The sequence below is a fragment of the Ostrinia furnacalis genome, unplaced genomic scaffold (genome assembly GCF_004193835.3).
Source record: "Ostrinia furnacalis isolate ACB-3 unplaced genomic scaffold, ASM419383v2 OfSCF7067, whole genome shotgun sequence".
Classification (NCBI taxonomy): domain Eukaryota; kingdom Metazoa; phylum Arthropoda; class Insecta; order Lepidoptera; family Crambidae; genus Ostrinia; species Ostrinia furnacalis.
In genome coordinates, this window is record NW_021137306.1 from 246,579 (window position 1) to 260,109 (window position 13,531).

At 41.6% G+C, this 13,531-nt stretch overlaps 1 protein-coding gene across 3 annotated transcripts; it reads left to right on the top strand.

The window, feature by feature from the left end:
• The first annotated feature begins 1,747 nt into the window (after positions 1 to 1,747).
• LOC114363342 (uncharacterized) lies at positions 1,748 to 8,097 on the top strand. 3 transcript variants are annotated; one of them, XM_028319028.1, is made up of 2 exons: positions 1,748 to 2,452; positions 2,614 to 8,097. In XM_028319028.1, the coding sequence occupies exons 1-2, from the start codon at positions 2,300 to 2,302 to the stop codon at positions 7,936 to 7,938; spliced, it is 5,478 nt and encodes a 1,825-aa protein (XP_028174829.1). In that variant the 5' UTR covers positions 1,748 to 2,299; the 3' UTR covers positions 7,939 to 8,097. The 3 variants fall into 3 exon arrangements, with proteins under 3 accessions (XP_028174829.1, XP_028174830.1, XP_028174828.1); XM_028319029.1 differs by having other exon boundaries at positions 1,748 to 2,434; positions 2,596 to 8,097; XM_028319027.1 differs by having other exon boundaries at positions 1,748 to 2,362; positions 2,524 to 8,097.
• The last annotated feature ends 5,434 nt before the right edge of the window (positions 8,098 to 13,531 follow it).

Here is a 13,531-nt window from a genome sequence, read left to right on the forward strand (position 1 = left end):
CCAGATGAGTGTATCTCGCCTACCGTTGCGCCTCCAACGGAATTGTGTTCAATAAAGCACTGTGTCAGCTAGCGGTATGCGCTTTTTTCCCTTGCCTCGTCCAATCCACCGTGCTCCGCCGAGCTGCGATTCGATAAGCTAGGCTTAATCGCGCTTAATAAACGTGATTCGTTTTTCTTTTGTCAACTCACTCCATTCGATACTCGAAAAAACATCACACACAAAAACAATTTCAGTACCTACATCGCCAACAAATTACAGAATACGTAACAATAGAAAGCAAGAGTTGGAGATTAAAGTTACATATAGCTAAAAAGATTAAATAATGACCAAACTCACTTTTCAATCTACAGCTTCTTTAATACCTCAAATTAATGACTTTGCAATCGTAAAAAGTGGACAGTCAGCATGCTATACTTAAATGCACGGTACGGGTACTTCGCATCGCATAACTCTCACTGCAGTCTTAAACTGTTACTGGAGTAATTTTCTTCGCACTTAACATGTATATTAAAGAAATAATGGGTACATTAGTTTCCGAGAAAGAGTGATTAAATAAAGTTGGGCGCAGAAGGTGATAAAGGTAGCGTATACTGTAAGAAACGTCATTAACAGTATTTGGAGCATGCGAACGTGGGAAGTTTGTATTGGAGAGTTGTATATTCAGAGTCGGGGAATCGACCGAGCAATATTGCATTGTGTGTCCGCAAATTAAAATAAATTGTGTGGGCGCTGCCAATGATCCGAATAGAAATTCCGGTGGCAATCTGGAGAACGTGACCACTGTTCTTGTTTGCATTGCGGTTGAAGCGGCTATAAGCGGACGAAAGTCAACCTACATTAGGATCTGGCACGTATATATTGCTGACAATTTCCCTACTGACGTGGGTCAAATTTTATTTATGTCACCGTGCTGCATTGCGGAATGAATGCAAAGGTTGTCCGCGAATCGAGCCTGTGCACGTGTGAGCATAATCAATGGGTATTCGGCGCACGCGCAGAGCGAAATTCGCGTGCCGATTGGCTCGTGCCGGCGAGTCTGCTGGACTCTTAATCCGAGGATTGTGTGGAATCACTTATGCAAATTGGTGCCGCCATAATATAATCTTTTCTATTTTAAACTTTCGCGCCTAATCTAAGGTTTTTCTTTTTTTTTCTAATCACATAAGTATCGGTGTTTCGCCANCTAATCACATAAATATCGGTGTTTCGCCAGCAAAACACTAAAATCCTTCTCCTACCGCCTTCCTTATCTTCCCTCTCCCTTGCACGCATACAAGGTGCCCTTGAGCGAGTGAGAAGAAAGCATCGAGGAATTCGCAACGTTTACGCCCATTGCGTGGACACAACCGCACATCAGTTTGGCTCGGAATGTGACGGGAGGAGCAGCGCCCGCGCCGCGTTCAGTCCCACAGCTCTGGACTGAATTTATTTATCGTTTTATATTGTGTTAATCGCATTTTGGAGATCTCCCGCGAGTGTATTTCGTGGACCACATATAGTGCAGTACATTGGGTGTGTGAANAAATATGGTGCAGTACATTGGGTGTGTGAAATATCATCGAAGAAGACGTCCACGTAGACGATACCACCTGGATGCCAGCGCCCGGAAAACCCAGCTCATCGTACCAAGGATCCTGCCTACAAGTATCTCTCGTGAGTCTTTACCTTTCAAATTTCCATCCTTCCCATGTGTTTTGCTGGCCCACGTTCACTTTTATTTCTCATTATTTTATGGAGATCAAAGCAAAATAGTACAAACCGCAAAACCAAACACCTACAGTCCACTCCAGGGGTTTCGACTCCTAACCGCGGTGTGAAGGGAATAATTTACTTTCATACTAACGGTGGCTCCATCTTGTTTTTGGCCACACCATATTTATGGTCCTTCGAGCCGGATTTGCTTTATCCGCAAAAATCATCTCAAACTTATTATATTTTATTGTTCTCACGTAACATTTCCGCATTTTCTAACATTCTACGCATTATTTTAACAATATTTTGCCTGGATGACACCATATTTCTTTATTATAAATATTTTTCGCTCATAAGTAAATATTTCGTTCAATACATATTTCAATCGCTCTTCAATCGTGCTCCATCCCGCATTATTTATTATTAACCGCGTTATGAACAGTCACTGCGTACTGTCATAATTAATTCTACGCTCATTTTGCCAAACTCAACGCTCGCTTGGTCTCTAAGTACCTACCTCCGCGCCCAGCTGCACACTGCAGTTTCGTGGCTCATTCCGCTTCTCATTTACTTTAACCGCGTCCTTATTATACATTTATTTAAAATGCCAAAGGCTAAAGAAGATGCCTCAGTCAGTGAGACTGCCAGAGATTCTCTAGCTATGGACATTCAATTGGCATTATCATGTCGCAATAGAATATTTGCTCGCATTCAGCGCACTTTCGACCTTATTTCAAAGGTCAACTCCGGCGCTGAGGCGTCTTTCCATTCTATACATAGCCAGAANCCTCAGTCAGTGAGACTGCCAGAGATTCTCTAGCTATGGACATTCAATTGGCATTATCATGTCGCAATAGAATATTTGCTCGCATTCAGCGCACTTTCGACCTTATTTCAAAGGTCAACTCCGGCGCTGAGCCACAGGAAAGTTTTATGTCCGCATGCGTCAACATAGATGCAATTCGCAACGAGTTCAGTGCTGCACTAGACCGTTATAATTATCTTGTTCTTAAACAAAACGCTAACGCCGTTATCGACGAACAGTCATGGACTAATTTCGAGGATATGTATTGCCGCATTAAATATGTTTATTCTATTTTTTCTAAGTCCTCAATCGAGCCTTCTTCGACTGGCAGTGACATTAAAAAACAACAAGTGCGTCTGCCGCCCTTAGAAATCATGTCCTTTGATGGCGACATTCGTAACTGGCCATTGTTCTACGCTAACTTTAAAACTACAATCCACGAAAATAGATCTTTGACAAACGCCGAAAAATTATATTATCTACTGGGCAAACTGTCAGACAAAGCTCAAACCGCATTTTCGGGTATTAATCCAGATGGAAATAATTATAATCTCATTCTTGAGTCGCTCGTTAATAAATACGAAGACAAGCGTTTATTGGCTTCTACATATTTAAATCAGATGTTTAACCACAAATCATTTAGTTCCGCATCTATCGATAATTTCGAATTATTTACTGATAATTTTGTTTCCGCCGCAAATGCCTTAAAAAACCTTAAAATCGATAATCTCACTGATTTCATTCTGTTTCACATTGCTATACAGAAAATAGATTCGGAAACCGCCAGATTATTCGAAATGAGTTCAAAAGACGAAATTCCTAATTTTAATAGTTTAGTCAAGTTCATCAAGGAACAGTCACGCGTTTTACAAAATACTAATAACTTAAATAATTCAACGGCGCGTGTTAATACGTCACAACAATCACAAAAAAGGCAATTTAACTTAAATAAATCTAATAAATGTCCGCAACCGCAATCATACGCTGTTATAAATAAACCCGCAAAGTGTTTATGTGACAATTTCTTTCATGAACATTTGTATAAATGTCCCGCATTCTCTAATATGTCACCGACCGCTCGGTTTAATTACATTAAACAAACAAACGGTTGTATTAATTGTTTGAGTAACAAACATAAGACCAATGTCTGTCAGTCTCAGTCTAGATGTAAAACTTGTCAAAATAAACATCATACTCTTTTACATTTCACTAACCGCGATAACGCTTCTAATTCACCGCAAGTGCCTTGTGGCTTATCAGCCGTCGCTAGAAACCGCTCGGGTTCGATTCCGGCGCAGAGCGCGCCTACGCCGCCCACGCAGCGAGTAGTTGACGCCATCGCGGCGCAGCCGTCCCTTTTACACGCGAGCGCGCTGTCTATGCCGCCATCGCCGTCACACGCGCAGCCTTCGTGCATTCATAGTAAGCCGGCCGCGGCGCCGATGGGCGGAAACGTCACTCCGGCCGCTCCTCAATGTAACGCATCCATCGCCGCGTCAAATAAAGTAAACAATCATCTTACTTCTGCGTGTAAGCAGCGATGTATGACGAACTCAACAATATTATTGTCAACTGCGACAGTAGTTGTTCGGGACTCTTTTAATAATGAACACCTCGTTCGCTGTTTATTAGATAGCGGTTCACAAATTAATTTTATTACCGCAGACTGTTGTAAACGATTAAGTTTAAGTAGTCAATTTTCAGATACTCTCTCTGTCAAGGGTATCGGTGGTACGGAAAAATCCGTTAAGGGTTCCGTATATTTCCAATTCGCGTCCCGCTTTAATTCAAACGTTAAATATAACGTAGATTCGTTAATTGTCGATGAGATAACCGACGATCTTCCTACCGTTCCGGTAGATACTTCCGCATTGCCTTATCTAATGGGTTTGCCGCTCGCCGACGAATCGTTCGGCACCCCCGGGCGCATCGACGTGCTGATCGGGGCTTCGCTTTTCCCGCATCTGTTGCTACCTCGCGTGGTCAGCAGCAACTCCTCCGCGACTCCTGCAGCTGTGCAGACCGTCCTGGGCTACGTAATTATGGGCAGTGTGCCCACGTTGCCTGCGCGACGTAATAAAACATCGCTCGCTTGTTGTTCTTATATTCCGCGTCCGTCTGACATAAACTCATTAGAATCGGCTCTAAAACAATTCTGGCAAATTGATGAGGCTCCCGTCACTCGCTCGACAAGTAAATCATTTGACGAGTTGGAGTGCGAGCATTTCTACGCAGCGACCACGGAACGTGATCCTAATACTGGCAGGTACACAGTTGCCTTACCGTTTCACTCTGACGTTTTCTCTTTGGGAAACTCAGTAGATGTCGCGAAAAAACGCTTCTTCTCGCTTGAGAGAAAATTAGAATCCGCGCCTGAATTACGAGCCGCCTATAATGACGTCATTCGCGAGTATATTGAGAAAGGTTATCTATCTCTTGTATCACCCGATATATTCAACGACAGTCTTCCTGACTACGTTATCCCGCATCACGCAGTTGTACGTTTAGATAAATCTACTACTAAACTACGCTCTGTCCTAGACGCTAGCTCTAAGACAAGTTCTGGCCTTTCGCTTAATGACATCCTTCATAGTGGCCCGAATTTACAGGGTGATTTATTTAAAATTCTTTTGAATTTCCGCCTTTTTGAAGTCGCTCTGTCGGCTGATTGTCGTCAAATGTTTTTACAAATTGGCGTAAGAGAAAACGATCGTCGCTATCAACGCATTTTCTATCGTTTCGACATGAACGATCCTTTGGTATTATACCAATTTAACCGCGTTTGCTTTGGACTCAAGTCGAGCCCGTACCACGCTCTCCGCACCGTACAACAGTTGGTTGAGGACGATGGCCATATTTTCCCGCTCGCTCGCGCCGTCGCTTCCGACTCGCTGTATATGGACGATATAGTTTTTAGTGAACTATCTGACTCGCGCGCTATACGAGTCGCTAACGAATTAATCCTACTTTTCAAAGGGGGTCAGTTCGATTTGGTCAAGTGGACGAGCAATTCCCAATCTGTACTAAATAACATTCCTGCATCCCACAGGTTGTCAGAACAACTAGAATTCGATAAGACCGTAGAACAGAGGGTTCTCGGCCTTCGCTGGTGTAAGTCGAACGACTCCTTTGAATTTCTCATCACCGCGCCCCCTGATACGTGTTCAAAACGCGCTATTTTGTCTGTTGTCGCCCGTCTGTGGGATATTATGGGTTTTGTCGCGCCAGTGATTCTATACGCGAAATTGCTTATAAAAGAGCTGTGGCTGTTGAAGCTCGACTGGGACGATGAGCCCCCGCTTTCTATTATAAATCTTTGGCAATCCTTTCGCTCTGCCTTACCGCTTTTAAATGACTTTAAAATTCCGCGCCATTTAGGTGTGTTTGAAAATTGTATTCTTCGCATAATTGGTTTCTCGGACGCGAGCGAGCGCGCTTACGGCGCCGTCGTTTACGCTCACGTTACTTGCGGTGATCAAGTAACTGTGCAGCTGGTCTGTGCCAAGTCTAAGGTTTCGCCAGTCAAACCCATGACCATTGCTCGGCTAGAGCTTTGCGGTGCAGAGCTTCTGTCGAGATTACTTCGTCGTGTTCATGACACATATGACCCGCGTTATAAGATTACCGGACTTTACGCATTCACCGACTCAAAGGTGACTCTTTGTTGGATTAATTCATCCCCGCACCGCTGGCATACATTTGTGGCCAATCGGGTCGTCCGCATCGTAGACAATGTTCCCGCGGAGCATTTTTACCACGTAGCTGGCACTGAGAATCCCGCGGACTGTCTCTCACGTGGCTTGACGCCCGATAAATTCATTGAGCATCCATTGTGGTTGCACGGACCTGCTTGGGCCCAGCGTGACCCATCTGAATGGCCTATTTTTAAAATATCCGACTTGGGTTCAAATGCCATTCCAGAGGAAAAGGTACACGCATACTCAGTGGTTTCCGACCCTGAAAATTCTCTTATTCTCGAACTTGCAGAACGCACGTCATCGTGGACGAAGTTACTGCATATTATCGTTTTCATGTATCGTTTTATGAAAAAGATACCTCGCCGCTCTAGCGCAGTCACCGCGAGCGATTTAATATTCGCTGAAAATGTCTTGTTACGTCACGTTCAGAGAAGACATTTCTCTAAAGACTTAGAGTGTTTAAATGATAACAAATATTGTTCTCCCGCTCTTATAAAACTCAGACCATTTCTTGATAATGACCTGATTCGCGTCGGTGGTCGATTAGATCACTCGGCTGAAGTTTACAGTACAAAACACCCTGTGGTGTTACCACGCCGCGACCGCGTAGTTGATCTTCTTATAGATTATTATCACAAAAAATATTTGCACGCCGGTCCCGAACTTGTAATGACATTATTACGTCATAAGTATTGGATCTTGTCGGCCAGGCGAATTATCCGCTTCAGAATTTATAAATGCAACGCTTGTCACAAGTGGAAACCGCGACCTCTAAATCCGCCGTTAATGAGCGACCTACCTAAATACAGAGTGACCGCTGCTAGTAAAGCATTCTTACATACAGGCTGTGACTACGCTGGTCCTATGCAATATGTGCCCATCCGCTCAAGGGGTGCGAAGAGCCGCAAGGGCTACTTGTGTATATTTACATGTATGACTACACGCGCAATTCACATTGAATTGGCTACCGATCTTTCTACCGCTTCGTTTGTCGCCGCGCTTAAACGTTTTTTGTCTCGCCGCGGACCGGTACAATGTTTGTACTCGGATAATGCTACCAACTTTCGCGGGGCTAATTCTTACTTACGCGACTTATACAATTTTATCAATAAAGATTACCGCCCGCATTTTGAGGAAGAGCTCGCTGAGCATCGCATAAGTTGGCAATTTATTCCACCCGCTTCGCCCCACTTTGGTGGCTGTTGGGAGTCCATGGTCAAAACAGTGAAAACTCATCTTTTTAAAACTATAGGTCAACAACTTCTTTCTTATGAAGAGCTTGTTACTATAATAACTCAGATCGAGTGTTTATTAAACTCTAGACCCCTGACCGTTCTTAGTTCTGACCCTTCAGAACCTGAGGCTCTTACGCCTTCACATTTTTTACACACATTCCCGCTTTATTCTTTGCCCGCCGCGGAGATAGGTCCTTCCCTTGAGAACCTTATCGAACGACACTCACTTATGGACAAGATGGTCCAGTCGTTTTGGAAGAGGTGGCGAAGTGAGTATCTTCATAGTTTACAAACGCGTCTTAAATGGAATAAACCCGATGGAGACACGATTAGGGAGGGAACAGTAGTAATTAATGATAACGCGCCTCCACTATCGTGGCCTTTAGGTATTATCGAGAAGTTGCATACTTCTAAGGACGGTGTCACACGGGTTGTATCCGTACGCACTTCTAAGGGTACTCTGATTCGACCAGTGGTACGCTTGTGCCCAATTCCTACGCAGTAATTTATAATTTTATTCGCCATTCCCCTCATTCATTTTATTAACCGCTATATTTATTATAATACATTTCTTTAAAGGTGACCCTTTAAGGCCGGGGGGGAATGGTGCCGCCATAATATAATCTTTTCTATTTTAAACTTTCGCGCCTAATCTAAGGTTTTTCTTTTTTTTTCTAATCACATAAGTATCGGTGTTTCGCCAGCAAAACACTAAAATTCCTTCTCCTACCGCATTCCTTATCTTCCCTCTTCCTTGCACGCATACAAGGTGCCCTTGAGCGAGTGAGAAGAAAGCATCGAGGAATTCGCAACGTTTACGCCCATTGCGTGGACACAACCGCACATCAGTTTGGCTCGGAATGTGACGGGAGGAGCAGCGCCCGCGCCGCGTTCAGTCCCACAGCTCTGGACTGAATTTATTTATCGTTTTATATTGTGTTAATCGCATTTTGGAGATCTCCCGCGAGTGCATTTCGTGGACCACATATAGTGCAGTACATTGGGTGTGTGAAATACCTCATAACTCGATCATCATCTTCGAAGAAGACGTCCACGTAGACGATATCACCTGGACGCCAACGCCTGGAAAACCCAGCTCATCATAGCAAGGATCGTGCCTACAAATATCTCTCGTGAGTCTTTACCCTTCAAATTTCCATCCTTCCCATGTGTTTTGCTGGCCCACGTTCACTTTATTTCTCATTATTTTATGGAGATCAATTGTCATTCAAAGCAAAATAGTACAAACCGCAAAACCAGATACCTACAGTCCACTCCAGGGGTTTCGACCCCTAACCGCGGTGTGAAGGGAGTAATTTACTTTCATACTAACGGTGGCTCCATTTTGTTTTTGGCCACACCACAAATGATACGAGAAAACGTTTTGTCCGGACGGATGTGATTGTTAATTCATGGAAGTCCTAGGACAAGACTGTGAGCAATAGAGACAGAAACTGAATACGGTAAACGTAACTTGTCACAAACACAAATAATCTGAGTAACAATGTAAGGTATGTCGACTGTCTAACGCGGTGCCGCGTTTTCATCACGCCGCGAATGTGGCAGATAACACTGCTCGTATCACAGCGGAGATCAGGAAACTCGCGGCACTCACGACCGTCTTGTTTATATCGTGACACTCCTATCTGTCTGCCAACAAATCGGGGTTTATGGAAAACCTTTTTCTTTGCACACACCGCTCACGCATGCAGAAATTCACGCCTCGGATTAATCTAATCATCGCAAATCTTTCTATCCCATCTAACTCTCGTCGCTCACGCGCTGCTCATTATCCGAAATCGCCTAGTGATTTATATTTGCGTGCGGATAATGGACTTGTCAAATGATTTGCGAAGTTTTGCATATGATAATCGGTTGTTTTCAATTGCTTCCCGCCTTAAATACGTATTTCATAACACGTGTGACAGAATGCGAGCGGCCAGTTAAGCATTTCCAAGTGCGGTAAGACGTAACTAATGGTGAGCAATATAAATATGTCTGTTGAGGTAATGAGTCTGTCGGCTCTTCAGAACGTTAAGCCTAGGCGTAGACCACCGACTTTTAGTTGGCCGATATAGTTGGGTCGGGCTATTAATCAGTATGGAGATGTATGAAAGTGCGCACATTGCACCGATTTGGTATTGGCCAATTCTTCATACAAATTAAATTCGGGCCCAACTATCGGCCAGCTAAAAATCGGTGATCTGCGCCTAGGCTAAGGTAAATTTCGTGACAATGTCGTTGAAATTGAAGCTTTTGAGTTTAATCTCAGCTTAGCAGTAGACGACATCTATTCTATTGTTGAAAATATACCTTTCTTATTAATTTGTAACAAACCTCTTGGTAGCCTACACCCAGGTTTCCCGTAACCTTTATCTGGTCATACATTACGCCAACGCTCAATTTTACTCAACAATATTACTACCCCACAGGCCTGCGATAAATCGCGCTACGTGCCCAGCCTATTGCCACTCAAGTAAGCTATTGGTAATCGATTGAGCTACGTTACTTACCGTTGTTCTTCCATGGATTCAATTTAGTCAATAAATACGGAAAAGAAGATTTTATGGTATCATGTTCAGCGGTGTTCACGGCGAAACCTTATGACATTCAGCATAAATAAGTAGTTATTTTAAATTAAAAGGTTCATAAGCGCCTGGAAAATTTTATATGGATATGTAGGATTTTAGTTTTATTAATCCTGGATATTCAGATAATCAGAAATACGAGTACATTGCCGATTCTATTCAAAGAAGAGGTCACGAACTTCTGTATAATCGAGGTAGTCTCTGGTTAAGTTCAAGATAGACTGGGACAGTAATGCAGAGACAATTACAATCTGCCCTCCTTAGATGTGAATAATGGAGCCCTTATTGGGAGAACAGGAATGGGGCCGCGGCACTGCCCACCAGTGAAACGGTAATGATCGTGAGATTTGAATGTACACTACCTGACGTTAAAGTATATGCAGGGTGACTCGAAAGCAGAATCGTGTGACACCTTGGAGAAAGATGAAAAAATTGATGTTTTAAATGTTTTTAGATAAGACACCTAAAGTATGAAAAGTAACAATATCAACGGGATATGATAGAGATTTCAATGTTAGACAATTTTAGGATTTGGGAGACAATATTGAAAGTATTGTTTTGTGCTTAAGTTAAAACGTAATAAGGTTACCTGGAATTATTTGATTTTTTTACAGTCGGTTGCTTGCTATAGTTATATAACTACTAAGTATAACAAGTCGGAAAAATGTGTCGTATAAACATATCAAGAAAATGACATTTTCATAGCAACAATTTAATGGACACACCCTGTGTAAGCACCGTATGACTACAGTTATCCTGATTGCAAGGGCGTAAGCGATTAAATCTAGACATGCGTAGCAATCATACAGAGAAGTATATGCTTTCCTGGTAATATCATAACATGTACGGGACCTACACTTCATGAATCTAGCAAAAATATTTTTTTTCCTTAATTACAGCTTTTACTGGATCAATAGATACGAACCAGTTTGAACAACATGTTTCATTTGGACCATTTAGATGTAAATGATTGGATAAAAATTAATATTGTACACATAAATATGTATAAAGGTGTATGAATGGACAGTTGCGACTAGGCCCACGCTTCAACGCGGTCTCATACAATTGGAAGAATTGCGTACACCACATGTGTCAAAGAATAAATTCGTCTTACTTTGGAAATCAATATAGCCTTAACTTTAAATACATTTTCATTTGGTGTTTTTACAATGTATCGGTTGATTTCCTGAATAAATATATAATAATTTTTTGCAGCTGAAAATCATTTAGTTTTAACTACGATAAAAAATCGTCGCGAATATAATTAGAGAAATATTGTCAATACAGTGTGTCCGGGCTTGTAGTGATCAAACTTTAAGGGGGAAAACTAGGGATAATTTTATCGATAAAAGTAGTTCAAATTTGGGGCTTGACCCATTTATCGCAAAATTACAGGGATTTAAGTTTTTAATTTTTAGTTTTCACCTCTTCCTTCAAAAACAAGTGAAAGCGTGGGTAGCTTAACATTAATAAGCAAATATTTTATATCATGCGATAGCCAATAAAATTATGTATTAGTAGAAGTAGAAAACAGACACAAGTTTCATACATTTTATGGGAGTAAGAATGGATTTAATTAGAAAAATACATGATTTTTTTCACTTCTTTTTCAGTTATTTTCCAACACAAGAAAAACCAGGTCGTTAAAGTATGTTTTATTTGCATTGTATTCTTAGTGTTTGAGCTATTCTACAAAACGAATGTAAATTTATTAGTCTACGTCTATTAGTTTCGACGTAATTGTTTAACAAAGATACCCCTTCCCAGCCGCTTCCATAGCGCATCGGAATAGGTTGTGTGATTCTTTCAGGCAGTGCATTTTCGCATGTTAGCAGCGCTATGGAACCGGCTGGGAAGGGGTATCTTTGTTCAACAATTGCGTCGAAACTGATAGATGTAGACTAATAAATTTACATTCGTTTTGTAGAATAGCTCAAACACTAAGAATACAATGCAAATAAAACATACTTTAACGACCTGGTTTTTCTTGTCTTGGAAAATAACTGAAAAAGAAGTGAAAAAAATCATGTATTTTTCTAATTAAATCCATTCTTACTCCCATAAAATGTATGAAACTTGTGTCTGTTTTCTACTTCTACTAATACATAATTTTATTGGCTATCGCATGATATAAAATATTTGCTTATTGATGTTAAGCTACCCACGCTTTCACTTGTTTTTGAAGGAAGAGGTGAAAACTAAAAATTTAAAACTTAAATCCTTGTAAATTTGCGATAAATGGGTCAAGACCCAAATTTGAAGTATTTTCGTCGATAAAATTGTCCATAGATTACGCCCTTAAAGTTTGATCACTACATGCCCGGACACACTGTATATTAACTTTAATAACATGCTATAAATGTTTCCGCTGGCCTATAAAAGTTGTAATTACCGCGTTTTATTCAGCAGTTGTAACAACTAAGTCATAAAGGTTCTATTTCAGGAAAAATGTTCAGTTATTAGGATGTATTAAAGCGTTATAATCGCCCTAGGTTCAAGCGGCGTAATTATATGTGCCTTATAGAGAAAGTGTACGCCTCACACTGACCCTATTACGAGAAAGGATACCATTTTATTTCAATTAGTGTTATCATTATATAACGATTGACAAAGACACAAAAGGCAGGGTAATGGGTGAAAGCGACAGAATTGATTCTGAAGCATCATCATCCGGTCTGATAACCTTAGCTTCTATTGTCGGTGGCAGCAGCGTACAATAAAGATGCTGCATTCAAACGCTGGCGTTTCATTTTCCTAAATGAGTTGCCAGTTGTAAAACTGAGTCGCAGATGGGTTATTAGGCATCGGTAGCATTGTACAACTCGATGTGGTCGCCCACAAAAGCTTTCTCGCGGCCTTTATACCTTTCAGCTGTCAATAACCGTGCTCGAGCTGTTATTAATTCATCGTTGACGATTAATGGGACTTTGTGATATCTAAATTGGATAGAATGATCGAATTCTCACAGATTTTATTGTTCGGCCGAATTAACGGGCGTAGATACAGACGTGCGCAGTAGCATAACGTTGTGACTTTGTATGGTCGAAGTGTGGAGTCACGTTCGCACAATTTACCTGCCTGACCTACAAACCCTTCACCTAGGGCACTGTACTACTGTACTAAGGTAGAATAGTGACCATGTATTTATGTATCATCCACTCTATAATTATAGCTTTCGCCTCTAATTTAGAGAAATAAATCCCTCTAATTTAGGGAATACCCTACAAATATGGCCCATTATTTTTGTCTATTTTGACGTCTCCCACTGCCGATTTCACTTGGTCGGTCCAGCGCATAGGTGACCTGTCACGCGCTTGGGTTCCTTCGACTTTTCCTTGGACGTTTTCCATCCTCGTACTTCTTAATTATGTGCAATAAAGTTTTCAACAATAAACAATTATAAGATCACTGACACAGTTCAGGCTCTGGTTCTCAATTCATTTTAATAGGACGTACAAAACTTGCTACAGTCTATGGGCACTGACTTAATACAAGTTCCTAGTGCGCGTA

Bases quoted from the DNA above. Each gene is read 5' to 3' on its own strand.
- LOC114363342 (XM_028319028.1), top strand. From the start codon at position 2,300: ATGCCAAAGGCTAAAGAAGATGCCTCAGTCAGTGAGACTGCCAGAGAT. The intron at 2,453-2,613 runs GCGTCTTTCCAT...TCCGGCGCTGAG, and splicing joins AGGTCAACTCCGGCGCTGAG to CCACAGGAAAGTTTTATGTC.